Below are 25,811 nucleotides of genomic sequence, written 5' to 3'. Positions count from 1 at the left end.
TAAATTGAAGATAAAACATAAATGTTTTTCTTTATACAGAAGTATGTTATTCTTATTTCTAACAGAGTTCAGAGTAGTTTTTAGTCATTGCTGCCTTTTCTAAAGGGATAAATCTGGCCATACTTTAAAAGATTAGGTTCAAAGCTAAGATCATCTTATTAACATTACAACAAGCTTATTATTAAAGATTATGTTGTTATTTTATAACAACCAAATCATTCATATGAATCAAATTGGATAGGTAAGTGACCAATGAAATAGTGAAAAAACTAGCTATTTTCATAATATGAGTATGACACATTCTTCATAATTTTCATTTTTACTTAACACGTTCAAGTTTCTATTTCTCCTTTCTTTTGAATTTGGATGAGCACATCTATTGAAAAGAATATGTAATTAATCCTTAATGATACTTACTACATGGTAAGTACCATATTTTTCAGCCTATAAGACGCTCTGGACTGTAAGACAGACCTAGCTTTTGGGGATGAAAACAAGAAAAAAAAATCTGCCTCTGCCTCCCAGCAATTTGCCTCCTTGCAGCAATAACAAACAGCCTGGTCAGCTTCAACACAGCCTAATTTAGCCCGAGCAGCTGATGGCAGTTGGATCTGCCTCCCGGAATACAGTCTATCACAGTGATGGTGAACCTTTTTTGGCTCGCGTGCCACAAGTGGGGGGAGCGCAGGGGGGTCGAGTGCGGGCGTGCCGCACCCATAATGCAAAGCGCGACCCCCCCCAGTGCGCATGCGCGCAAAACGCGCGCCCCCCCCCATTTTTACATTTTTTTTCCCTATAAAGCCCCTGGAGCCTGGGGAGGGCGAAAAGAGCCTCCCCCAACCCCCCGGAGGCCCTCTGGAGGCTTCAGGGACCGTCCAGAGGCTTCACTGAAGCCTTCAGAGCGCTTAAAACCACCCTCCGAGCAAACTGGAAGTGACTTCCGGGTTGCTCGGAGGGTCGTTTTAAGCGCTCCGAAGGCATCAGGGAAGCCTCGGGCGGTCCCTGAAGCCTTCGGAGCGCTTAAAACCACCCTCCGAGCACTTCCGGTTTGCTTGGAGGGTGGTTTTAAGTGTTCCGAAGGCTTCAGGGACGGTCCCTGAAGCCTCTGGGGGGGCGGGGGAGGCTGTTTTCGCCCTCCCCAGGCTCCTATACAGCCTCTGGAGCCTGGGGAAGGCGAAAAATAGCTTTTAAAAAGGTGAACTCAGCTGGCCAGCGCGCGCATGCGCGCTGGCCAGCTGACAGGGCAGCGTCTCGCGTGCCCTGACAAATGGCTCCGCGTGCCACTTGTGGCACGCATGCCATAGGTTCGCCATCACGGGTCTATCAACTGTTCCAGGCTGTGGAGATTGCCATCGCCCATTGCCGCTGCCGCCTATTGTCCGTTCCACGTACTCCTTTTTCAACCTCCCCGCACCCTATTTTCAACCTCTGTGCATCCCATTTTTGGCCCATTCCAGGCAGCAGAAGTGGTCCCTGCAGCCTGGAACAACTGATAAGCGGAATTCCAGGAGGCCGATCCAACCACCTGCTCATGCTAAATCAGGCTGTGCTGAAGCTGATCAGGCTGTTTGTTATTTGCTGCAAGGAGGCAAATTGCTGAGAGGCATAGGCCAAAGGGTGGGGCCTGGTGGGTGAGTGGGGCAGTGGCAACATTAGCTGTATAAGACGCACAGACATTTCCACTCACTTTTGGGGGGGGGGGAAGTGCATCTTATACACTGTAAAATATATCCAAAGTCAGCTGAAATATGTGAGGATGTATCATAGATCCAAGCTTATTTCAAAAGGTGCTAAGTTTGAATTCTCCTGAAATGCTCTCTTGTTATGAGGTCAAAGCCATATTCAGGTTTTATTAGTCTGATGCAGATCTGAAGACATCTTCCTCAGAAGTTTTACATCATAGCTGCAGACGTTATCAAAGTTCATCTATCAGACAATATGATTTTTCAGACATCAGCCTAATTTATAAGCTTTAATTTTGAGAAAGCAAAATAAACACATTTTATAGAAATGAAAGAGATTGTAAATCAGATGTGTAGAAATTAGACCCATTATTTTACTGGAATGAGACCCAATAATTTAGAAACTCTGCTGAATTAATGTATGAATAAAATCTAGAAAATAAAAAATGAACTGAATTGGTATGAATTTTATGACACTGACACTTTTCAGCACAACTGCTTAAACAAAAATCATTTCATAAGTCTAAAGGATGTCTAAATAACCACTTCAGTATTAAGATTGCATCTTAATGATATATGTGATCAAAAGTGATATGTGATCAAAAATGAGTATGACATCAATTCCAGTTAAAATAGATAAAGGTTTTGGTGCAATATTTATTAACCTGATGCTTATCAGATGGGTTTACCCAACTTTTTATAAGATTAAAATCCAAAACTGTAAGAGACTGCATTAGGAATTACATTTCCAAATAAATACACTAATCTTATTCAGTATCTTTCTTTAAAAAACATTTCTTAAGTTTGAAAGTTGTAGAACTTATCATTATTCAACAAAATTCTACCTGCACCATAATAATGGGGCCCCCATTCTGATAAAGGTGAGGCTTCATCTTTGGTAATAAGACCTTCATCCATCTTTCTACAGCTGCTAAATAGTCTGAAAAAAATATAACAGAGAGTTAGAGTATCATCTATATGTTTCATTGTAACTGTCTATACACATATACAGTGGGGCAAAAAAGTATTTAGTCAGCCGCCAATTGTGCAAGTTCTCCCACTTAAAAAGATGAGAGAGGCCTGTAATTGGCATCATAGGTAGACCTCAACTATGAGAGACAAAATGTAAAAAAAAACCCAAACAATCATATTGGCTGATTTGGAAAGAATTTATTTGCAAATTATGGTGGAAAATAAGTATTTGGTCACCTACAAACAAGCAAGATTTCTGGCTCTCATAGACCTGCACCTTCTTCTTTAAGAGGCTCCTCTGTCCTGCACTCATTACCTGTATCAATGGCACCTGTTTGAAATTGTTATCAGTATAAAAGACACCTGTCCACAACCTCAAACAGTCACACTCCAAACTCCACTATGGTGAAGACCAAAGAGCTGTCGAAGGACACCAGAAACAAAATTGTAGACCTGCACCAGGCTGGGAAGACTGAATCTGCAATAGGCAAGCAGCTTGGTGTGACCAAATCAACTGTGGGAGCAGTAATTAGAAAATGGAACACATAAAAGACCACTGATAATCTCCCTTGATCTGGGGCTCCATGCAAGATCTCACCCCGTGGGGTCAAAATGATCACAAGAATGGTGAGCAAAAATCCCAGGACCACACGGGGGGACCTAGTGAATGACCTGCAAAAAGCTGGGACCAACGTAACAAAGGCTACCATCAGTAACACACTACGCCGCCAGGGACTCAGATCCTGCAGTGCCAGACGTGTCCCCTTGCTTAAGCCAGTACATGTCCGGGCCCATCTGAAGTTTGCTAGAGAGCATTGGATGATCCAGAAGAGGATTGGGAGAATGTCATATGGTCAGATGAAACCAAAATACAACTGTTTGGTAGAAACACAACTCGTCATGTTTGGAGGAGAGAGAATGCTGAGTTGCATCCAAAGAACACCATACCTACTGTGAAGCATGGGGGTGGCAACATCATGCTTTGGGGCTGTTTCTCTGCAAAGGGACCAGGATGACTGATCCATGTACAGGACAGAATGAATGGGGCCATGTATTGTGAGATTTTGGGTGCAAACCTCCTTCCATCAGCAAGGGCATTGAAGATGAAACGTGGCTGGGTCTTTCAACATGACAATGGTCCCAAACATACCATCCGGGCAATGAAGGAGTGGCTTCGTAAGAAGCATTTCAAGGTCCTGGAGTGGCCTAGCCAGTCCCCAGATCTCAACCCATAGAAAACCTTTGGAGGGAGTTGAAAGTCCGTGTTGCCCAGTGACAGCCCCAAAACATCACTGCTCTAAAGGAGATCTGCATGGAAGAATGGGCCAACATACCAGCAACAGTGTGTGCCAACCTTGTGAAGACTTACAGGAAACGTTTGACCTCCGTCATTGCCAACAAAGGATATATAACACAGTATTGAGAGGAACTTTTGATATTGACCAAATACTTATTTTCCACCATAATTTGCAAATAAATTCTTTTCAAATCAGCCAATGTGATTGTTTGGGGATTTTTTTTTTACATTTTGTCTCTCATAGTTGACGTCTACCTACGATGCCAATTACAGGCCTCTCTCATCTTTTTAAGTGGGAGAACTTGCACAATTGGCGGCTGACTAAATACTTTTTTGCCCTACTGTATCTCAAAGCAATTTTAGGGTGTGTCAAATTTTTTAACTTTCAATTTCCAAACATTAGGGGTACTGAAAAGTTATGACATACCTTGGGGATTGTAAAGATATTTTGGTTACTTCTATATAATTTAGATGTGCTTGGTAACTAACTACATAAATATCATAATTTTTAACATTTTGTTTGTTTCATTTGATTATAAAATATTATAAGTAATCCATTCATAATTTAAAATACCATATTCATTAAAAGATTTATTTAAAATTCATTAAATCAAATCTCGGGGAAGAGTATTCCAGAGAAGGTTCAGATGTAAATAAACCAAAATTCTTGGAAGTACCATTATGGCATCACTGAAAAAAGTGACTTTTGACCAGCCCAACAAGGGTCTCGCAACAAGCAGCAGTGGGGAAAGCTAGATTCACTTAACAACTGTATACTTAATTAATGATAGCAAAAAAGTTTGAAAAATCAGACGCAACTCACTTAGCAACCTAACTGCTTGGTGATAGAAGCTCTAATCCCAATTTTCAATTATAAATTGAGGACTACCTGGATTATATTTATCTGAATGGTCCCATATTTGTGGGATCACAAACACAAATTTCTAGAACCTAATTTTATTTTCATCACATATAAATACAGATATTATATATTGTTATTTTGTTTTCTTACCTGAATCAGAAGATCTAAGAACAATTGAATCTTTTTCTAATAACCAGGCAGGCAGACCACCCTATAAAGTTAGAATAATATATATATATATATATATATATTCTTCCTAGACTATCCAATCTAATAAATCCATAGAAATGGGAAGAGGAACAATTCTAAGACCACATAAGCTCTGTCCTCAAGTACCTCTCATGTTTAACAGAATATGTTATTAAACAAAGTTTCTCTTAATTTTGGCAGAACTGGCTAAGTGTTTTTTAGGTCCCTCCCTCACTCCAAATATACAAAATAATATGAAAATTACAACTGAGCATGAAAGTAGCCTGGATTAACATTATGTGGTTCTTGTCAAAAAATTTAAAAAGATGCAAATCTAAGATATCCTTCCCACCTCAACTGGAACAAAGGATAGAAAATAGTTTTCGTTCATATCTTGATTTGCTCCAAGTAAGTAATTATTGCCATTTCTTCCTTAGAAAAGAAAATGTCAATATTGTTATAGCTTATGATTATTAAATAAATAACTATATAGCTCTATCCAGCCACTCAATAATCACAATTACTGTGTATGAGTTGGGCTGCCATATAAATCTGTTAAATGCATATATACTGTAGTACATACATATTTCTATACATCTAAGTGAGTCTGATTCCATGGAGAAGACTACCTCAAAAGTAGTCTAATTCATAAACTACACAAAATTGTATTCAAATTCCTTTTTAAGGTTCAATGCTTCAATTAGACAAAACTAAAAATCACATATTTTACAACCACTGATTTAGTGTACCGTACGTTTTGGAGTATAGACCCACCTCCCCCCCCCAAAAAAAAGGCGTGGAAATGTTGGTGCATCCTATACACCCAATACTGCCATTTTTGGCATCCCGAAGCCCTGCTCCCACATCCCATTTTTGCAAAAAACTGAGGTGTTTTTGCCTTCCCCCAGCCCCCAGAAGCACTCTGCAGGCTTCAGCAGGGCTGGGGGAAAGCAAAAATGCAATTTTTGTGAAAAACTGGCCTTCTTTGCAAAAATGGAGGCATTTTTGCAAAGAGAGGCATTTTTGCCTTCCCCCAGCCCCCAGAAGCACTTTGTATGCTTCAGCAGGGCTGGGGAAAGGCAAAAATGCCCCAATTTTTGCAAAAACCGCCCCATTTTCTGCCCGTTTTCCCCCAAAACAGGGATGTTTTTGCTTCCCCCAGTCCTGCTGAAGACTGCAGAGTGCTCCTGCAGGCCGGAAGAACCAAAACATTTTTTTCTTACTTACCACTTTGAAATCTTGGTGCGTCTTATACACTGCTGCGACTTATAGTCTGAAAAATGCAGTAATTAGGACATTTCCCTAATATTGATTTTGAAACATTCTACAGCAACTTTTTGTGATTTAGAAATTATTTTTTCAGACTTTACCATGTAAGGGCAAGCCAACACGAATAAGGAAGAAAATATTTACCATGTCCCATTCTGCACATATGTAAGGCCCTGCTCTCAATATGACCAACAAGCCAATCTCATCAGCAAGTTTCAGGAAATACTCCAGATCTCTGTCATCTCTGAAGTTGTAAACTCCTGGCTCAGGTTCATGAAAGTTCCATGGAACATACCTGCAAATACCCCATATGTTACTATCATGTTTTTAATTGCAAAACAGCAAGATAATTGCATTTAAACTTATTGCAGTTGCTACCTATATTACTTTTTTAGCAAACAAACACAGAGATAATGACTAAAAAATAATTCTGAAAATATATCAGGCCTTTTTCAGAGAACTTCTTTCACATGTGTTACAGGCCTGTGTATTTTGAGTTGTGTTGCTTAGTTCACATAAGCAAAGCTGTCAATCCACGACACACGGGGTTTTGTTCTTCAATTGGTTCATCACAGAACTAATGCTGATTTGACTGAGACTGATTGGCCCAAAGTCACCAATGCTTCCTTGACTAATGAAAAACAAGAAGGTCTTCCTACTCAAGATTTGGTAACTTAACCATCCCACCACAGTCTTTCATACATATTGGATACTGCTCTTATTAACTACAGGTAATGTACAGATGATCATCTTTTAAATAATTTATTTTTACTCAGAATGTTAAAATACAAACTTCAAGAAATGAAAAACAAATACAAAAATAAAGCAAAACTAAAGACAAAAAAAGAAAATGTGCATAAAAAGAAAAAAAAAGACATACACATAAATTATCTCCCCTAACTGAATACCTATCAATATATTTAAAAAATAATAGTTACCTTCCCAGCAAAACAGGCACACTATTTATGAACTTCTACAACTCTGCTTACCCCACTCATTTGACCTGACATCTATCTACTATAAATGCAAAAACAGCAGGTACAACCAACAGCAGAGTTAAACTTCAAAGCCCTCTGTCAACACTCTATTGTTGTATCTTACTTGCAGAAATTCCGTAACAGCTTCTAATCTAATATAAACCACCAAAATCATTGTCTCTCGTCTGTCCAGGATTAAATATTCTCAACTGGTTCTTAATAAGAAAACTTTTTCCTAAAATTTTATCTGGGAGTTTTCTCAACAATTGGATTCCATTCCCCTAAAATGATAAGTCTATGTTGTGGACACTTTGTGTTTATTGTTCAAAAACCCCTTCTACATGTTGAAATGCAACTTCTCTTAATATTTGTTTTCCAATTAGATATAATAAATATATTTTGCAACCTCCATCAATGATTTTAGCAAAATCCAGTTCATCAGTCAACACTTCTGTCAACTTTGAGTCTTTAGAATCCATGCCCCTTCTCTAACTATCTTTCTTTTTTCTCCTTTTCTTTCAAATCTGACAGCAATAAATTAAATTCCAATCCATCCAATTATAAATTCAGTTTATCTTTGGGTTGATTTAAAATTATTGTTATTTTATCAAACCTTCAATCTAAATTTTCAACTTGAAGTTGGAAATTGAAAAGCACTTTTTCCAAAGGCTTCCCAAAGTCTTTATCCTTAAATTGATGCATTGTTTGTATTTTAGATATAGTTCAAAACTCTTCTGTAATTGATCTTTTACAGCCAGATTCAGTTCCTCTCAAGAACTAGGTATGCATGCCCCTAACTTCCTCAAAATCCACTGCCACAGATCTTAAATGCAAGCTACTTACCGCAAGAAGCCTCATAAACAAAATACCAGAATTCTTCCTCTTGCTAAATATGGCTATATTCAACATTATATTTGTCTGCGAAATGTGGCTGAATACATCCCTCCCAGACTCCATTACCACAATAAGAGACTATCATGTCCAACCATGAAATCCGTAGAGGGGGTGTTGTTGCTATTTTCTATTTAAAAAAATTTCTTAATCTAAAAAACGTTCAAGTTACACAGGAACTTGCTCTTCCTGAGACCATCTTATATGATGTGTCCCTAAATACCACATTCACTTCTTGCTTTGTTACAGAGCCCCTGATTACAATTTGTGCCACAGGGGTCGGTCCTCTCGCCTCTCCTGTTCAACACATATGTAAAGCCGCTGGGTGAGATCATCCGTGGTTTTGGGGTTGAGTATCACCTCTACGCTGATGATACTCAGCTGTATATTTCAACTCCAAACCACCCCAACGAGGCTGTCGAAGTAATGTCCCGGTGTTTGGAGGCCGTCGGGGTCTGGATGGAGGACAACAGACTTAAACTCAACCCCTCCAAGACTGAGTGGCTGTGGCTACCGGCACCTCGATTCAGCCAGCTGATTCCATCGCTGGCCATAGGGGGCGAGCAGTTGCCCCCTGTGGAACGGGCGCGCAATTTGGGCGTCCTCCTTGATGCCCGGCTGTCAATGGATGACCATGTGGCGGCCGTGGCAAGGGGGGCGTTCCACCAGGTTCGCCTGGTGCGCCAATTGCGCCCCCTACTGGACCGGGATGCCCTACGCACGGTCACTCATGCGCTGGTGACGTCCCGCCTGGATTACTGCAACGCTCTCTACATGGGGCTGCCCTTGGGACGCGCCCGGAGACTGCAGTTAGTTCAGAATGCAGCCGCGCGGGCTGTGATGGGGAGTACGAGGTACTCCCACGTAACACCTCTCCTGCGCGAGCTGCATTGGCTACCTGTGGTTTTCCGGGTGCGTTTCAAGGTGCTGATTACCATCTTTAAAGCGCTCCATGGCACGGGACCTAGTTACTTGCGGGATCGCATCCTCCCACATACATCCCTGCGGCCAATACGCTCACACAGGGAGGGACTTCTCCTGGTGCCATCCACTGGACAATGCCGGCGGGCGACACCGAGGAGTAGGGCCTTCTCTGTGATGGGCCCAACCCTCTGGAATGACCTCCCCCCCGACATTAGAACCACTTCTGACCTCCGCTCCTTCCGGCAAAAACTGAAGACCCACCTGTTCCGATTAGCAGGCCTGGCATAATTCAACTGTCCCTCCTGGCAAACGCACTATATCTGGTTATTTTAGGGGTTTTTTAATTCACTGTATTTGTTTTTAGGGGTTTGAACTTATTTTAATCTGCTTTGTACAGTTCTTTTAATGTCATTCTTACCTCCTCCATGTCAACTGTCAACTGTACATACTTAATTTTATTGTATCTGATATATTTTGTATGAACTGTACACCGCCCCGAGTCCCTTTCGGGAGAGGGGGCGGTCTAGAAGCATTAAATTAAATTAAATTAAATTAAAATTTTGTACATATGAACAAACTAACTTCACTACTAACAGAGGCAACCTCTTCCCGACACCCTCTTATCTTTCTTGGTGACCTCAATCTACCTCATATTAATTGGACCCTAAACAAATGTACAACAGAACCAATGCATTCAACCATTTACAATGCCGTTACTAATATGGGATTAGATCAACTAGTTACAAACAACACTAGAGTCAACAACTGCTTAGATCTCATCTTCTGCAATAGTTTAAACTCAATCTATGGTCTACAAATAAATGAACCCTTTTCTAATGGTGACCACAGAATAATTGACTTTTGTCTCAATTTATGTCCTTACAAAGATGAAAATAACGACAGAATTCCAAAGTATAACTTTAGAAAAGCTAACTATGATCTCATAACTGATGACCTCTCATCCATTGATTGGTAAACTCTGTTCACTGGCTGCAACACTGCTGAAGACCATTATAACGTTTTTTTAATGAAATCAAAAGAATCATCAAACTATATGTACCACTAATAACTACTAAAACCAGGAAGAACAAATTACCAATAACAATAAGGAAGCTTCACTCAAATAAACAACAACACCTCTTTGGTGCAAAAACAAAACTGGCTACATAGCTAACTTTAAAAGTCGCTACAAAACCTTATGCCGACAGATAAAGGCAGAATGCATCATTTATCACAGCAAACAAAAGGAAAACCTACTACGTACCAAATCAGCCCGGATCTTCTATAATTTTATAAACAACAAACTTAAAGACTCAAGATGCATCCCACCACTAAAAGGACCAAACAGGAAAGACTGTAATGATGAAACATTAAGGTCAACCTCTTCAACCCATTCTTTGGTTCCATCTTTGAAAACAGCAATGGCTCATACCCCACATTTCCCAATTGTACCACAACCAATTACAACAATCCACTTCACGTGGATTTTACAGAAGACGCCATTGAAAAAGCATTATACAACCTAAAACCATTTCTATCTATTGGCCCTGATGGATTATGTGCCTACTTTTTAAAAAAGCTCTCAACCACCATAGCAGAACCTCTTAGCATAATCTATGAAATATCCTTCAAAACCAGCTCCTTGCCTAATTTATGGTCACTAGCCACGGTCATCCCTATCTTCAAAAATGGTGACTTCAGCCTGGTTGAAAATTACAAACCAATCTCATTATGTTGCGTCACCTGCAGAGTCATGGAATCATAAACCAATCCATTACTCTCTATTTAGAGACACACAACCGACTCTCTAACAAGCAGTTTGACTTCAGAAAAAAATCTGTCCTGCAATCTGCAACTCTCACACTGCAAAAACATATGGACCTCACAACTCGACTAGGGTAAAGCAATAGACACAATTTATATAGACTTCTGTAAAGCCTTTGATTCAGTAGTACACAACAAACTACTTCTAAAACAAAAATCTTATGGCATCTCTGATTCCCTGCATAAGTGGATAGATGTGTTCCTACCAAACAGGCAAGAAGTAGTCAAAATATGAAACGCCCTATCAAACCCTGTACCTGTTAACAGTCCCCCAAGGTAGCGTTTAGGACCCAAACTCTTTATACTTTACATAAATGATCATGTTATTAGCAACTGCGTTCTCTTCGCTGATGATTAAAACTATTCAACACCATCGACAATGCTACTACCCTACAAAAAGACCTTAACTATGTGCCAGAATGGTAAAGAAATTGGCAACTCCAAATCTCAACCAACAAATGCTCTTTCTTACACATTGTCAGAAAAAATCAGAATACAAAATACAAGCTGAGCGGATATGACTTTGTAGACGATCCCCACCTTTCAAGGATCTTGGAGTACTCATCTCAAATGATTTAAGTGCCAAAGCTCACTTTTGGCATTGCCAAAAAGGCATTAAGAGTTTTTAACCTAATCTTGCATAGCTTCTTCTCCGGTAATATAACCGGAGTGTAAACTAGGGCATACAAAACTTTTGCTAGACCAGTTCTTGAATACAGCTCATCTGTCTGGAACACGCACTGCATAGCAGACATAAATACAATCAAACAAGTCCAGAGATATTTCACAAGAAGAGTCCGCCACTCCTCTGCTCGCAACAGAATACATTATGCCACCAGACTTGAAATTTTGGCTTAGACAATTTAGAACTTCGCCGTCTTTGATCCGACCTAATCATAGTACATAAAATTATCTGCTACAATGTCCTACCTGTCAACAAATACTTCAGCTTCAACCACAACAACACATGAGCTCACAATAGATACAAACTTATGGTAAACAGCTCCAAACTTGATTGCAGGAAATACGACTTCAGTAACAAATTTGTCAATGCCTGGAATGCACTACCAGACACTGTGATTTCTTCCCCCCACTCTCCAAACTTTAACCTTAGACTGTCTACTGTCAACCTCACCCCAATCCTAAGACGTCTTTAAGGGGAGTGCATAAGCGCACCAGCATGCCTACTGTCCTTGTCCTAATATTCCCTTGTATTCGTAATCATTTCATGTATTCATAGTCATGTCTATACTTATATCTGTTATCTAATTCATACAGAAATAAAAAAATAAATAAAAATAACAGGAGAAGTGAACTTCCAGTTGTACTTCAGGTGCTATCGGAAGTGAGGACTGCGAGCTCTGTGGCCCCACCGAGCTCTCCCCATTGGAGGGTTCTGATAGGAATCATAGCCACAGTGTAGGGGTGGTGAAGTAAAGGGGGGTGCCTTTCAGGTCGAGGATAGCCACATCTCTCCTCCCTGACTTGAAAAATTCTCCTCATCCAAAGATGAGGATCAGTGGCAGTCAATATAGCTGCCATGAAGCTGGGGACAGTCTGAATACCTAAGAGAGTGCAGGAGCGAAGAAACAGTGAATGATGTGCAAACTGGGTGAGAAAATACTTTTTGTTGAAATCTGACCACAAGGAATCTAAGGGGAATATATATTTAGAACTGTTACTTAAAGCGGGGAATAAGCACTTTGAAAAAATACCACAGAATTTAAGAAGAGAAATATATGTGTGCGTGGTTTTTTTTCTTCAGTCAGATCACCTGGTCTACCCAAATATGGGAGGGAGCATACTGCTTCCCTTTCGCTTTTCAGCCTCAATCCAGGAGCCTTCCAGACAGTTGCTTTCACAACAAACTATTTTGGTTTATGTGGTTTGGTTTGTTTTATTTTGATTTATATGCCGCCCTTCTCCAAAAGGACTCAGGGCGGCGTTGTGTTACATTTTACTGATAAAGAAATAAAGGGAGACTAGTATAGATCTATTTCAAGCTATTTAGCTCTCATCTGCTAGCCATACCCTTCTGGGATTTGAACTTGAGCTGCTTGCATATTAGACAGTTATATTAACCTCTAAGCCACAAGTTCTCCTCACTTTACCAGCTGAACCAGGGAGGAGATTGTTTGTTTATTGTTGTTTTTTAATCTCTCCCCTGCCTCAGTTGATAAAATAAAGAGAACTTGTGACTTAGAGGTTAATATAACTGTCTAATATGCAAGTAGCTCAAGTTCAAATCCCAGAAGGCTAGCTGATGAGAGCTAAATAGCTTGAAATAGATCTAAAGTAGTGTCCCTTTATTTCTTTATCAGTAAAGTGTGTGTGTGTGTGTGTGTGTGTGTGTGTGTGTGTGTAAATCGAATTCTCAAAGTACAAAGACATGGTATCAAGTAGGCATTATGGAATTATGGACCATATACACATACATACATACATACATACATACATACATACATACATACATACATACAAGGCAGAGGTTAGAAACTGAAGGGTGGTAGTATAAGGCAACGGTCACCAACTATTGGTCCATGAGAAAATTTTAGTGGTCCACAGAAAAATTATTTTCATTTTTTATATTGCACTAAATCGGGATTCCTAAAAATACGGCCCCTGGGCAACGGATATTTGCATTGCTGCAGAAAATCTCCCCCTTCGGTGTCTTTTTGTGTGGGTCAGAAGGAAGGGGGCAGAAATTCCGACTTCAGCCTCCTAGTGTGGGGCTTTGGACCAAGGCTGGAAGGAAGTGCTGCTGGTGGTGAACAGCCGGAGGGCCTTTTTCCAGTGGGACTGCATCATGGCCTAGAACTGGCTGACCATCTCAACCCACTGAGCCTCCAGGCATCTGTACCTGGTCTTGAACACCACAGGTCTTCCCTCTGCTTGGAAAGTCTATGCTTGTAGTCCTCAATGAGGTGCTTCTGCTGAGCCTCCTTCTCGGTCAGATCCAATTTGAACTGAGCCAGTTGTTTTGCCAATTCCTTCTCGTGGTGGCTCAACAACTGCTTCCTGTTGGGGCCCTAAGGATCCCAAACAGAGAGATGAGGAGTGGCTGGCAGGAAAGGGGTGAATAGAGGCCGGCGAGGTGGCCCTCGACATGAGTAACATTGATTGGCCATGCCCACCTAGTCACATGACTCCCTAGCCATGATCACCCGATCATTAGGCAGATCATGAATTTAGTGGTCCCTGAGGTTGGTGACCCCTGGTATAAGGTATGTGTAAAAAATATGAAACAATGAAAATGAAATGCAATCACTATGAGTAATAAAATGTATGATACCAAGGTATCACACCGTTAACACATCGATATGTATAAATAATATAAAATAAAAAACTTGATGGGAAAAAAAAGAACAGGAGAAGCATCATAACAAAATAGCCTTAGAGAATTTTGAGATAATCTTTCCCCAATAAAAATAAGAGGGGGGAAAGGTAAATTTTCATCAAAGGAAAAAAATAGATCAGAGCTTTTAAAAATTAATAACATGCAAAATGCATGTAGTGAAAATCTAACACAAATATAAATCACATCAGATCACTTTTACTATCCAGGCAATATCTATCAACTTCTATACAGAGAAAGCAAAAGTGATTTGCACCAAAAAAATGGAAACCCAGTCCTCTGGCCATTCCTATAAAAAATTGCAATGACTCAGGCTGCACTAGGTGCTTGATTAACCTAATCATAGTCCTGAAACTGGGGATCAGAGCAAAAAGACTAGCCCACCCAATCCGGGTCAAACAGGTCGATGGGATCCTAATGGGAGGAGCCTATGCTACCCACCTGACTGAACCACTGAGGCTAGAGCTAGCGGATCACTAGGAAGTAATTCAATTTGTAATAGCAAATGACAGAGGCAGTTATACTGGGACTTTCATGGCTAGAAAAGTGGGAACCGACTATCTGGTGGCAAGGGGGTACCTGCAGACATAAGATATCCACAATGACCATTCCGGGTGGGAGAGAAGGTTTATCTCTGCACAACATATTTGAGATTAAAACTCCCTAGCAAGAAACTGGGGCAAAAGTTTATGGGACCATTCACCATAGTAAAAATAATCAATCCAGTCACAGTGCAATTGAACCTGCCTCGATTGCTGGGAAAGATAAACCCAGCATTCCATAGTAGCCATTATGAGGTTCAATGAGTCCTTGATTCGAGGTGGCACAGGAGACAACTCCAATATTTAATCAAGTGGAAGGGCTACCCCTTATCACAGGCATCTTGGGTAAAAAGTAGGACTATCCAGGCTGATCGCCTTATAGCAAAATTCCATGCAGAAAATCCAGGCAAGCCTGGGGGAGGGACTCATACCTAAATTATATACCTGTACTCAAATTGTTTTTGTTTCACACAGGTCGTTTTCGGGAACTGAGGGGAGCCAGATGTCAGCTTGTAAAGTGTTTCCATGACTATTATCAAGCTCATAGAAAAGGGAGAATTCCATGCATACCTTTGGCCAGAGCCAGATCTCATATTTCTGCAGCTGGCATGTGAGGTGCACAAGTTCACAGCCTGCTGCAACACCTTGTTGGGGGATATGATTTATGACACAGACTGAGGGGAGGGGAGAGACAGGAGGTAAAGTGCAAAGACAATTAACCGGAAATCAGTTTCGGCGATACCCCCCCTGGGCCATAATACCTGGGGACCCATACTCGTGCCCTCGAAAGGAGGTACCATAGTCCTGTGCCCGAAAGGGCTGCCTATATGGTGTTGTGTGGGTGTCCCTTTCTTGGACGCTGAGGTTAAAATTTTTCTTTTATCTTTGTCCTCTATGAGGAGCGACTCTAGAGCCTCTCCAAACAGGGACCCCCCCCCCCTTTATAAGAGGCAGATGCTAGGCGCCATTTATGCCTCATATCTGCCTGTCACTGGCAGAGCCACAGTAGGCGGCATGAAGCAACAGATGAAGCCATGGCCCTGGATGCAAAGCACGTGGCATTAAGAGTAGCATCAGCCTTGAATAGTACTGCAGCCATTATCTTATTTAAGTCTTGATGGGCCCTTGAATCAGCTGCTGGAATTCTTTGCTGAAGCTACTGGAGCCAAAAGAGGCAAGATTGTGAGAAGAAAGATGCAGTAGTTGAAGCTCGCACTGCCCAAGCTGCCGCTTGATGACCACGCTGCATCGTGAGGTCAGCTCTCTTGTCCTCTGGTTTAAGGACTTCTTCTTGTGATTGAGGCATGGTGGTCACTGTGTAGAGGCTGTTATTGGAGCGTCGATTGTCAGAACCTGGAGTTGTTGTCCCAGATTGGTGATAACATTGTAGAACTTCTTGTCTGTCGATGAAGGTATAGGTCCCGATGTTGGGGATGCCCACTGGCACTGTATCACATCCAGAAACAGTTTTGGGGCAGGAACGGTCTCAATTTCTACCGTCTGTTCCATTAAAAATGAATCAGCTGACACTAAAGCTATTATAGGAGCTGGGGTGATTGGGACCGCCACAAAGGTGGCTGAACCTTTGGCCTTGTGAGCAAGGTCTTGAAGTGGGCTGGCTGGAACAGCCCTGAGAATGAGGCTTTCTCTGGAAGTGCCTCATCATCATCAGAAAATTCTGTGTCTTTAATCTCTCCATCTTCTGAGATGGAAGACTGACTGCGGTGTGACCTAGCCGATGATAAGGTCCTCTGCATGGGCGGTGCTGGCACTGCAGGTGGCATAGCCACCGGAACCGCTGGTGGTGCTGTTCCAGACCCCTGGTGTAGGCTCGCACCTATGCCCTGGGAAATGGTCGAAGCTATAATGTCCTGGATGTTGGGTAACCCAAGAGGGGGCAGTTGTATGCTTGACGTAACCCAGCAGCTGTAGGGGTAAACGTATCCTCAACCGGCCTGCTGCTCACAGTCCCCAGCTGGACATCATGCAAGATGTGTCCCTGGATGTTGTGCCTGACCCCTACAGGCCTGAAGTATTTATTGGAAACAGTGGGTTGAAGGAGCAGGGTTCTGCTCCAACCCGATGGAACAGAGATGAAAAGATCTACTGGCACTGGCCTGGGACACCTGATCCCCTTTTGATGAAGAGGATGAAGGCTTGTGAACTGCAGACTTGGAACCCTGGTGGCCAGGTGCCTGGTCCTTACTCTTCTCTGTCCGGGAACTTGATGTAGAGGACTTTTTTGTTTTGGAAGAATGGCCCTTCTTTTTTAAAACAACAACAACAATTTTTATTTATTTTTGAACAAAGACAAACAAACATAAAAATAAAAAAACATCTTCCATTACAAAATGTAGAAAGTGTGTCAGTTGATTACAGTATTTCCATGCATCTCTTCCATAGTCATCACCTGCTTTTCTTATCAAATTGCATATTTTAAATTTACATATATTCATGTATATCGTGATTATTATATCTCAAGCTTAATTTGACTATAATTGTTTTTACATCCTTTTATATATAATATTCAAAATCTAGAATAGGATATATGATAACATTCTATTAAATCATTCTAAAACCATCCAATTACAATACATCTTTATAACATATTCTAGATAAAGCTTTTAAACCTTCTCTCATATTTTCCATGTGTTGTTTATATAAAAATTTCATATTATCAAACTAATATATCTATATGTATTGTTATCATTATTAATCATTATTTAACTATAGCTATTGACACTTCATTTTATACATACTAATAGTAAACTAAATTTAGCTTAGTTTTTATTATACATTTTCATTGCATCAACCTGTATCTTTCCAGTAATAGTGCAGTCTTATATCTCTTGTCATTTGTAGCATTAATATTCTAGTTACTTTCTTAATAAATTTTGTATGAACTTCTCTTCGCAACATGTTCCTTTTGTATCTCATAAAAGCTAGAAACCCAGTATCTGCTCTTTCCATCAGCTTATCCACAGTTTTCTTATTTCTTTGCTCATTTTTTTCTTCCATTTTCTGAACTTCTGTATCAGTCTTCTTTCTCACCTCTTGGTCTAGTCCTTTTTCCTCCATCAGCTGCTCCTCTTGGCTTTGGGTTTCCAACTCCTCTCTGCTGTCTGGTTCTCCCTCTACGCAGTGTTCATAGAATTCCCAGGCTTTCTCTACAGTGTCAATCCTTATTTTCTTATCTTGCCAAGATATTAACATGCCTTCCAGCGAAACATTATTTTATATTTTATCAGTTGTGTAGAGAGGAATTGGTAGTTCCTTCTTTGCTCTGATTCTCTTTGGTATTTGTTTAAGGGTTATGACTTCTTTTCCTTTATGGACAAGCTGTTTGTCCCTTGTTCTTTTGTAAATTTTGACTGACAGCTTTTTTTGCAAATCTTATGTGTATTTCACGGGGAAACTTATATCTTCGTGCATAATTAGTATGCACTCTATAGATTTCATCAATATTGTTCCTCAGTTCACTTTTGTCCATTTGCAATTGGTCAGCTAAAAGATCACTCATGAGTTTTGATAGATCCTCATCTTTTGTCTCTACTATGTTCCCTTTCAATAGAAAGAGAATCGTTCTAATTCTAAATGAACTATTGCCTCCCCGAGCTCTCTGTTAACTGCTGTCAGTCTTTCTTCTGTTTCTTCCAATTTCTTTTCAGTTTGTTCTGTCCTAGCTTCTATCATTTTTACCTTCTGCTCATTTTTAGCTATTGTTTCCTGTATCTTTTCCATTCTGTCATCCAACTTCATATCATCTTTCACTTCCCCTAGATCGCCTTTCACTTCCACTAAATCGCCTTTCACTTCCCCTAGATCGCCTTTCATGTCATCATGATTATTAGCTATTGATTCTTGTGTTTTTATCATAAATTCCTGAATCATGTTTAATGAGGCTTGTAGGCTTTGTAGGGTTGGTACAGATCCTGGTTTTTCACTGCTCGTCAAGTCTGTTGTTAACTTCTGCCCTGCTGGAGAGGCTACCATTGGCAGTGTTTTCTTTACAGCTTTGGTAGCTGTGGATGTGTTTGCCATTTTTAGCTTTTGGAAAAAAATTATTCCACAACACCATAAGTTTCCAATGTTCACACTAGGTCTTTCCCTAAGTACTGTCCCTTCTCCTCTCTCTCTCTCTCTCTCTCTCTCTCTCTCTCTCTCTCTCTCTCTCTCTCTCTCTCTCTCTCCCTCCCTCCCTCCCTCCCCCCCTCTCTCTCTCTCTCTCTCCTCTCTCTCTCTCTCTCTTTAAATCTAATATTTAACAATAGTAAGGTTATATAAGTCACTGATTGAATTCAACCCTTGATATCAATTTTCTATAGACAATTATATAAACAGCTATAAACTGAATCACAATTATAGATTATTATAGTTAATTATTATAAATTGTTCTAACTTAACTGTATTAAAGGGGAAGAGGGAGCAACAGAGAGAAATAGATAAATATTTATAATATCTATGAAATTGTTAAATAATCTATTACAATTTTTGCTATGTAATATATTTGTTAAAAGTTCATAAAAGTTCATAAATATATAAATCAATATATGCAGTCAATTAAATTAATTAAAGGTTGTTATTAATCGACAATTCCTATTTTAAAGCTAGGTAAATTTTCTAATATGCAGTAGTAAAAGAAGTGGCTATAAATTCTATCTTGTTTTAAATATGCTTAAATCTACATTAAATATATGTGGGATATGGATATATAAAATGTATAGTTTATAAAATATTAAATTCTTTGATCTGGTAAATATAACAATATTAAAATACCCTAAATAATGTAGAGATATCAGAAGTACACAGAGCTAATTATGAATGAGTCCAATCCAAAGTCCTACATTGGGAATACAACAGTTCTTTTTCCTCTATCTCTCTACTGTCTTGCAAATTTTGTTCTCTGTGCTTTCAAAATGACTTCTGTATTCAAAATTGCACAGTCATTGTCTCTTTCTTTCTCTTTCTTTCTTCTGCCTTTTTCTCTTTTATTGCGAAAAGGAAATGTTCTTTCCTTCTTTCACAATTCATTCACCACCCACACAAAACTCTCCATTTATATCACCATAGATCCAGTCTCAGAAATCAGTAAAAATACTTCACTCAGCAACTACAATCCATTTCATTCTCTACAGATTCTGCATCGTCTTACTGTTTCTGCTCCTCACAGTTCAGTTCAGGCATCGTTTGTTTTCTCTTTATTGCACTATTGTAAATTCCACCAACTTGGAGAAGTGTCTCGGAGTATCAATTTTTTTAACACTGTCCGCAGATAGATTCTGCGGCTTTTCACTTTTTACTCCTTCCACCGATAATCAGGCTGTCACATCTCTAGACCAGGCCGTGACCATGCCATGACAGCTGGTCTCTTCCGTATCGGATTTCAGGGATTTCACCTTACGGAAAGAGGGATCGCCTTTTCCTCTGTCACCACTGGGTTTTCCCCTCTTTAAAGCTGTCCTCACCAAGGCTCAGCTTCGCTGTTAACAGCCTCCAGACACGAAAAATCAGAGAGGGGGAACAGAGAGTCATCCCCTGTAACTGCTCCAATGTGACATCACCTCCGGAAGTCATACTCACTGCAGCCAGGATTGCCTTCGCACAAAACTGGAAAAGAATCAATATACCCTCAAATGAAACTACAATCAGGAAAATACTCGAATGCGCAGAAATGGATAAAATGACAATAGAACTAAAAGGAAGAGAAGAATCGGACTTCTATAAAGAATGGAATAAAATGTACAAGTGGCTAGAAAACAGAAGCCAAGACAGAAAATAGAGAATACAAATATATGGATATAAATAATGAATACTATTATAAGTGTTAATACTATGTTTGTTAAATCATAGGACAAGGTTATAGTGAGAGGAAGGCAATGCAGAAGGGAGAATTATAAAAGCCAAGAAGGAAAGCCGATGGAGAAAGCTGTAAAATTATTGTATATTGTTATGTATGTTCTGTGTTTTGTTTTGTCTTATTGTATGTGTGTTTTTTCTTTGCTGTGTCTTCCTTATTGTTTTAGAGATCAAAACATTTAATAAAAATTATTTTTAAAAAACAAAAACAATCCAATCAATCCAATCAAGCATTATAAAAAAGAAGGAAAATTTTAATCCATAAGTGTAAGCAAAAGTGAAAAAAGAAGAAAAAATTAATCCATTCATTTTAAAAAATAGGCCTTTGCAAAAATTCCATCCATTAAAAAAAAGTAGAAACAGGATAACACACTAAGTTTAATGTAGATTAATTTCACCGCTTACAGTCTTCTATCTTCAATTTTAATTTAACTTAATTTTTTTTTGGGGGGGTAGTCTCTTTTTCTAATAATAAAATTTCCTCACCAATTTGACACACTTTCTCTTTTCACTTTTTTCCCGTTCCGGAGCTGTCCCAACTTCAGCAGCTTCATTAGCTGAGTTTCTGTTCCTGGAAAAAAAGGCTATTCCTGGATCTTTCAGGGACTTTGCAGTGTCCCTGAGATCAGCAGGAGGTACCCTTTTCAATCACCATCTCTGCGGGACGGTTTAGATCTGAATAGACCGTCCAGCGGCAGAAATATTGACTGCGATCTTGGAGCACCAAGATCGCACGTCATGCCATCGCGACGTCAGCACCTTTTTCTCAAGAATGGGCCTTTTTATGCCATGCCTGTGAGGTGGGAACCTCCACTGCAATTAAGAGCCCCTGGTTGGAAGCAGCAACGTCTGGGCTGACAAGTCCCCCAATGCTTATAGCAGGGGAAGCATCTGTCATCTTGGGTGAAGTAAACAGAGACAAAATGGCGGTTTGCACCTTGTCTAACGGCCTGCAATGTGAGCTAACACACCTTGAGGCAAAGAATGGCAGGGAGGTAAGTGCAGGCTGCTGTAGGCTCTCACCTGCCTTCTCATATGTCGTGCTCTGTTTTTGCTGCCTTAACACCTCCTAAAGCGCTCTGCTAGTGCTGCAGACAAAGCCCAACCCAGCAGGATCAAAGGTCTGGTGCAAGCAGTGCCGCGGCTTCAAGCAAGGCAAACGGCAATTGGAGAGTGCTGGAATTTGAGTGGCAGCACTCTGACAGCCGCGCTTACAGCTGCGCCTCTCCTCAAGGGTCCGCGATTGGCCTCCGCAGCCACTGGAATGAAGTGCCAATGCCTCCCTGAGGGAAGCCGCCCACAGCACAACTTCAAAGGCCTCCTGATGGAGCTGTCAAAGTCTCTTAACTGCCCAAGTCTCTTATTGAGGTGCCACGTAATGAAGGAGGCTCAATCGTTTCTGCCGATGGAGGTAAGTGGGGACTGAGTCACACTTAGTGACCATGCAAAGAGCATTCTGCTCTCTCCCGCCCTGTCAGTTTGCTCTGGGACAGGCAGATGCCCCACAGGGCAAGCAATGGACCTAAACCCTCTCGCTCCAGCCCCAACTGACAGTCCAGAATCACAGTTTACTCCCAGTACACAAAGTCCAGGGAATATAGTCAATGTGAGAAAACTACCAAACTATACAAAACCAATATCTCAGGGGATATGCGATGACATGACCATCCTCGAAGTGGACTGAGTCAAAAAGCTAGGTAAGGCAAGCAACAAGGGGCTTGTCATAATTATCTTTAATCAGACTCAATCCAATCAGAAGGCGGACAATGTCAACCCATGCATGGATGCTATCTCCACCTCTATTGAGAAGCAATTCTGTCAAAGTCTCTTAACTGCCCAAGTCTCTTATTGAGATGCCGTGTAATGAAGGAGGCTCGATCGTTTCTGTTGATGGAGGTAAGCGGGGCCACAAGCTTGGGTAAACAATGCATTATGAACTCTAGTTAAATATCCAGATTCACATTCAATTGTGAATAGGAGATTTAAACAAAGAAAACAAGAGCTACCAAAATATTTTCAGCATGTTAACTGTCCCACAAGAGGCAAGAATATTTTAGACCAGAGGTGGGTTCCTACCAGTTCAGACCGGTTCAACCGAACCGATAGTAAAAATTGACCCTGGCTCTCTGAACCAGTAGGACCAGCAGGCTAGCCATGCCCCTGAACCAGGCCGGACTCCTGGTCTGTCCCTGCTTGTTCATCCCGTACGCCCGGTCACCACTCACTTGCTCTTGCCCCACCCATCCGCACCAAGCTTGTCCCGCCTGCCCATCGGCCCGCCACTCACTGACTCACTCGCACACTGACTGCCCCACCTCTTAGAGCCCTATATATATCATGGTCGCCACGCGGTCCCCTACTGTTATTGGCCTTGCCCTTGCATCATCCATTGGTGACTTCCTGAGATTGAGTCCTTGCTGACTTCCCTGCCTGCCTGCTGCACCCCACGGAACTGCTGCCTCCTTCTAAGGCTGTCTAAAGGTAAGTAAGTCTACTGCAGGCCTTGGTTGTGACTTTGTGGGGCGTGGAGGGTAGGGGAAGGCAGCAAAAAACTACCGAGAGTGGCAGTGGGCTTCCTGGTCTATGCGAGCACAGGGGGTGGCTGAGCCTTGCTTTCTGCCACTCCCCGGCCTTGCGTAAATTGCGAAGCCCGCGGGCGCTTGGAGGGTGACTTTTGACGGCACACCGGAGGCAGCAAGGAACTACCAAGAGTGAGCCCGGGGAGTGGCTGAGACCTTCCTTGCCTCCATTCCCCAGAGTCATGTAGACCATAAAGACCGCTGGCGCTCAGAGGGCAGCTTTGTGGGGTGTGCCACTGGCAGCAAGAAACTAACAAGAGCTCTGGTGGACTTCGTCATATATGAAAGCCAGGGGAGTGGTGGAGGCCTTGCTTGTAGCCACTTCCTGGTCTTGTTTAGACCACAAAGATGGCTGGTGCTCAGAGGGTGACTTTGAGTGACATGCCGGGAATGGCAAGAAACTACCAAGAACACCAATGGGCTTCACAGTCTATGCAAGCCTAGGGACTGGCTGAAGCCTTCCTTGCCGCCATGCCCTGGCCTTGCGTACACAGCAAAGACTACCAGAGCTCGGAAGACAACTTTGTGGGGATGCTGGTGGGAAGCAACAACCAAAAGCACCAGTGGGCTTCGCGATCTACATAAGCCTGGGGAGTGGCAGCAAGGAAGGCCTCAGTCAGTCCCCGTGCTAGTATAGACCATGAAGTTGTTGGTGCTCGGCTGAGGCCTTTCTTGCCACACACACACCCAGTCCCTGACGTCGCCTTGCTTGCTAAGCCACCTCAACTCCATGCCAAGCAGGCCCAGTTGACTGAGTTGTCCCTGTGTGCCTCCAGTCCAGCTTACCTTCAGCCGGAGCATATGATGTGGTCGCTTCTACCTACGTCCATTCCAGCATCCATCTTATTGGAGAACAACTGATTCTGCCTGCTTGTAAGTGGCGGTTTTTTTTTTAATGAATGTTTTTTTAAGGATATTTTATTGTCAATTTTTTTCAGGAAATTTTGTTGCCTTTAGGAAATGTTTTTTTTTAATTATTCTTTTTAGGAAATTTTTTAACAGAAATTTTATTGTTTTTAGGAAATTCTGTAATTGTGATGCAATCTCTTGCTTTTAAGTTTGCAGGTTGGTGCATGATTTGTGAGATTTTCTGTGTTTCTGTAGTGAGTGTTGCATCGGACTGGTTACATCGGACATATTGAGTCCCACGCCCCGAATCTGACAACTACAAAGATTCCGCTTTTTCTTTACGCTGATGATGCGGTTCTCCTTTCATTGTCAAGGCCAGGACTGAAAATATTACTTTCTGCATTTGGGTCTTACTGTGCTGAAAACCATTTGGCTATTAACTATGATAAATCAAAAGTACTAGTGTTTACTAGAGCCCAGAAATTGTATAATTGGGATATCAGTGGCAATGCTGTTAAAGAGGTTTTCCATTTTAAGTACCTAGGTATTCAATTTCAGAACACTGATGCCTGGACTAGACATCGAACCCAGGTGCTGAACTCAGTCTCCTGTAGTCACCAGCAGATTTTAAGATTCTTTTATACCCAGGGTGGCCAGTTCATTCCTTCTGCCCTACGTATTTACAAAGCCAAAACGCTGGCCCAAACTCTTTACGGCATTCCCATAGGGATACGGGGCTTCAAGGATTGCACTGAAAGAACCCAGGCTGCTTTCCTTAGAAAACTTCTGGGTCTTCCCCCTTGTGTTGGTTTTGCCCCGATATACCTGGAACTGGGCATTCGATCGGTGGAATGTATGGCCTGGATAAACACCTTTAAATTGTGGTTTCGGGTGCTCTTTCTGGCAGTTCCTGGCAGCTACCTCTCCCTGGTGTTCACGGACTCCCATATTTCTCGCTGGGAGAAAGAGCTGCTGAAGAAACTTCATCTGCTAGGTTTCACGGAGGATGCCTTGGGAAACTACGACCTCAAGGATGCCCAATTTAGGATAGTCCAACGGCTTGTGGACATTGATTTACAATATCTACGAGCCAGAGCCAATAAAACTTGCTCCCCCCTGACTCTCAACCAAGTTAATAACTATGGATTGAGGATGGCTTCCTATTTTTATACCCTAACCATTCCCAAGTATAGAAGAGCTTTTTCCCTAGCTCGCTTCAATGTCTTGCCCTCAGCACTTCTGGATGGTCGTTTCAAGAGGTTCCCGATTAATAAGCGGCTGTGCCCTTGTGACAGAGCCGAGGTTGGGACAGCGGAGCATGTCCTTCTATTTTGCCCTATGTATAGCGCGGACAGATCTAGGTTACTGTCTCTTCCTGAAATCGTCCCTTCTGGTCCTGATGGCTGTGATTTGTTTGTGCATTGCCTTGGGGGTGTCTCTTCGTACATCACCTCTCAGGTTTCCAGGTTTTTCTTGAGAGCTGTGACCATTAGAGGAGAGAGCTGTAACCTCCCTTAGTTGGGCTTTTGGTGACTGGCTGCTGTGTCTCTTTCGTAGTGGTCGTGTTTTGGTCTGTGACTGTAAATAAAATATTATTATTACAGAAAGAAACACACAAAATCTTGCAAACATTGCATCAACCTGCACATATAAAGCAGCCATTTTGAGGCACATAAATTTTATGTGCCTCAAAATGGCTGCTTTTATATAGGCAGGTTGGTGCATGGTTTGCGAGCTTTAGCG

The 25,811-nt window shown here is 41.4% G+C and overlaps 1 protein-coding gene across 3 annotated transcripts in view; it reads right to left on the bottom strand.

The window, feature by feature from the left end:
• Positions 1–25,811, bottom strand: part of GLB1 (galactosidase beta 1) — a 187,334-nt gene that overhangs the window by 68,589 nt on the left and 92,934 nt on the right. For all 3 annotated transcript variants that reach the window (XM_081969808.1, XM_081969810.1, XM_081969809.1), the window contains exons 3-5: positions 6,416–6,566; positions 4,964–5,024; positions 2,528–2,622 (exon numbers count right to left, since the gene is read on the bottom strand). In XM_081969808.1, the coding sequence (XP_081825934.1) occupies positions 2,528–2,622; positions 4,964–5,024; positions 6,416–6,566 (307 nt within the window). The remainder of the gene's footprint in view (positions 1–2,527; positions 2,623–4,963; positions 5,025–6,415; positions 6,567–25,811) is intronic.

The sequence above is a fragment of the Natrix helvetica genome (genome assembly GCF_964273705.1).
Source record: "Natrix helvetica genome assembly, chromosome: Z".
NCBI lineage: Eukaryota > Metazoa > Chordata > Lepidosauria > Squamata > Natricidae > Natrix > Natrix helvetica.
Note: the sequence above shows the minus strand (reverse complement) of the source record. Positions and strands in the feature narration are given on the sequence as shown.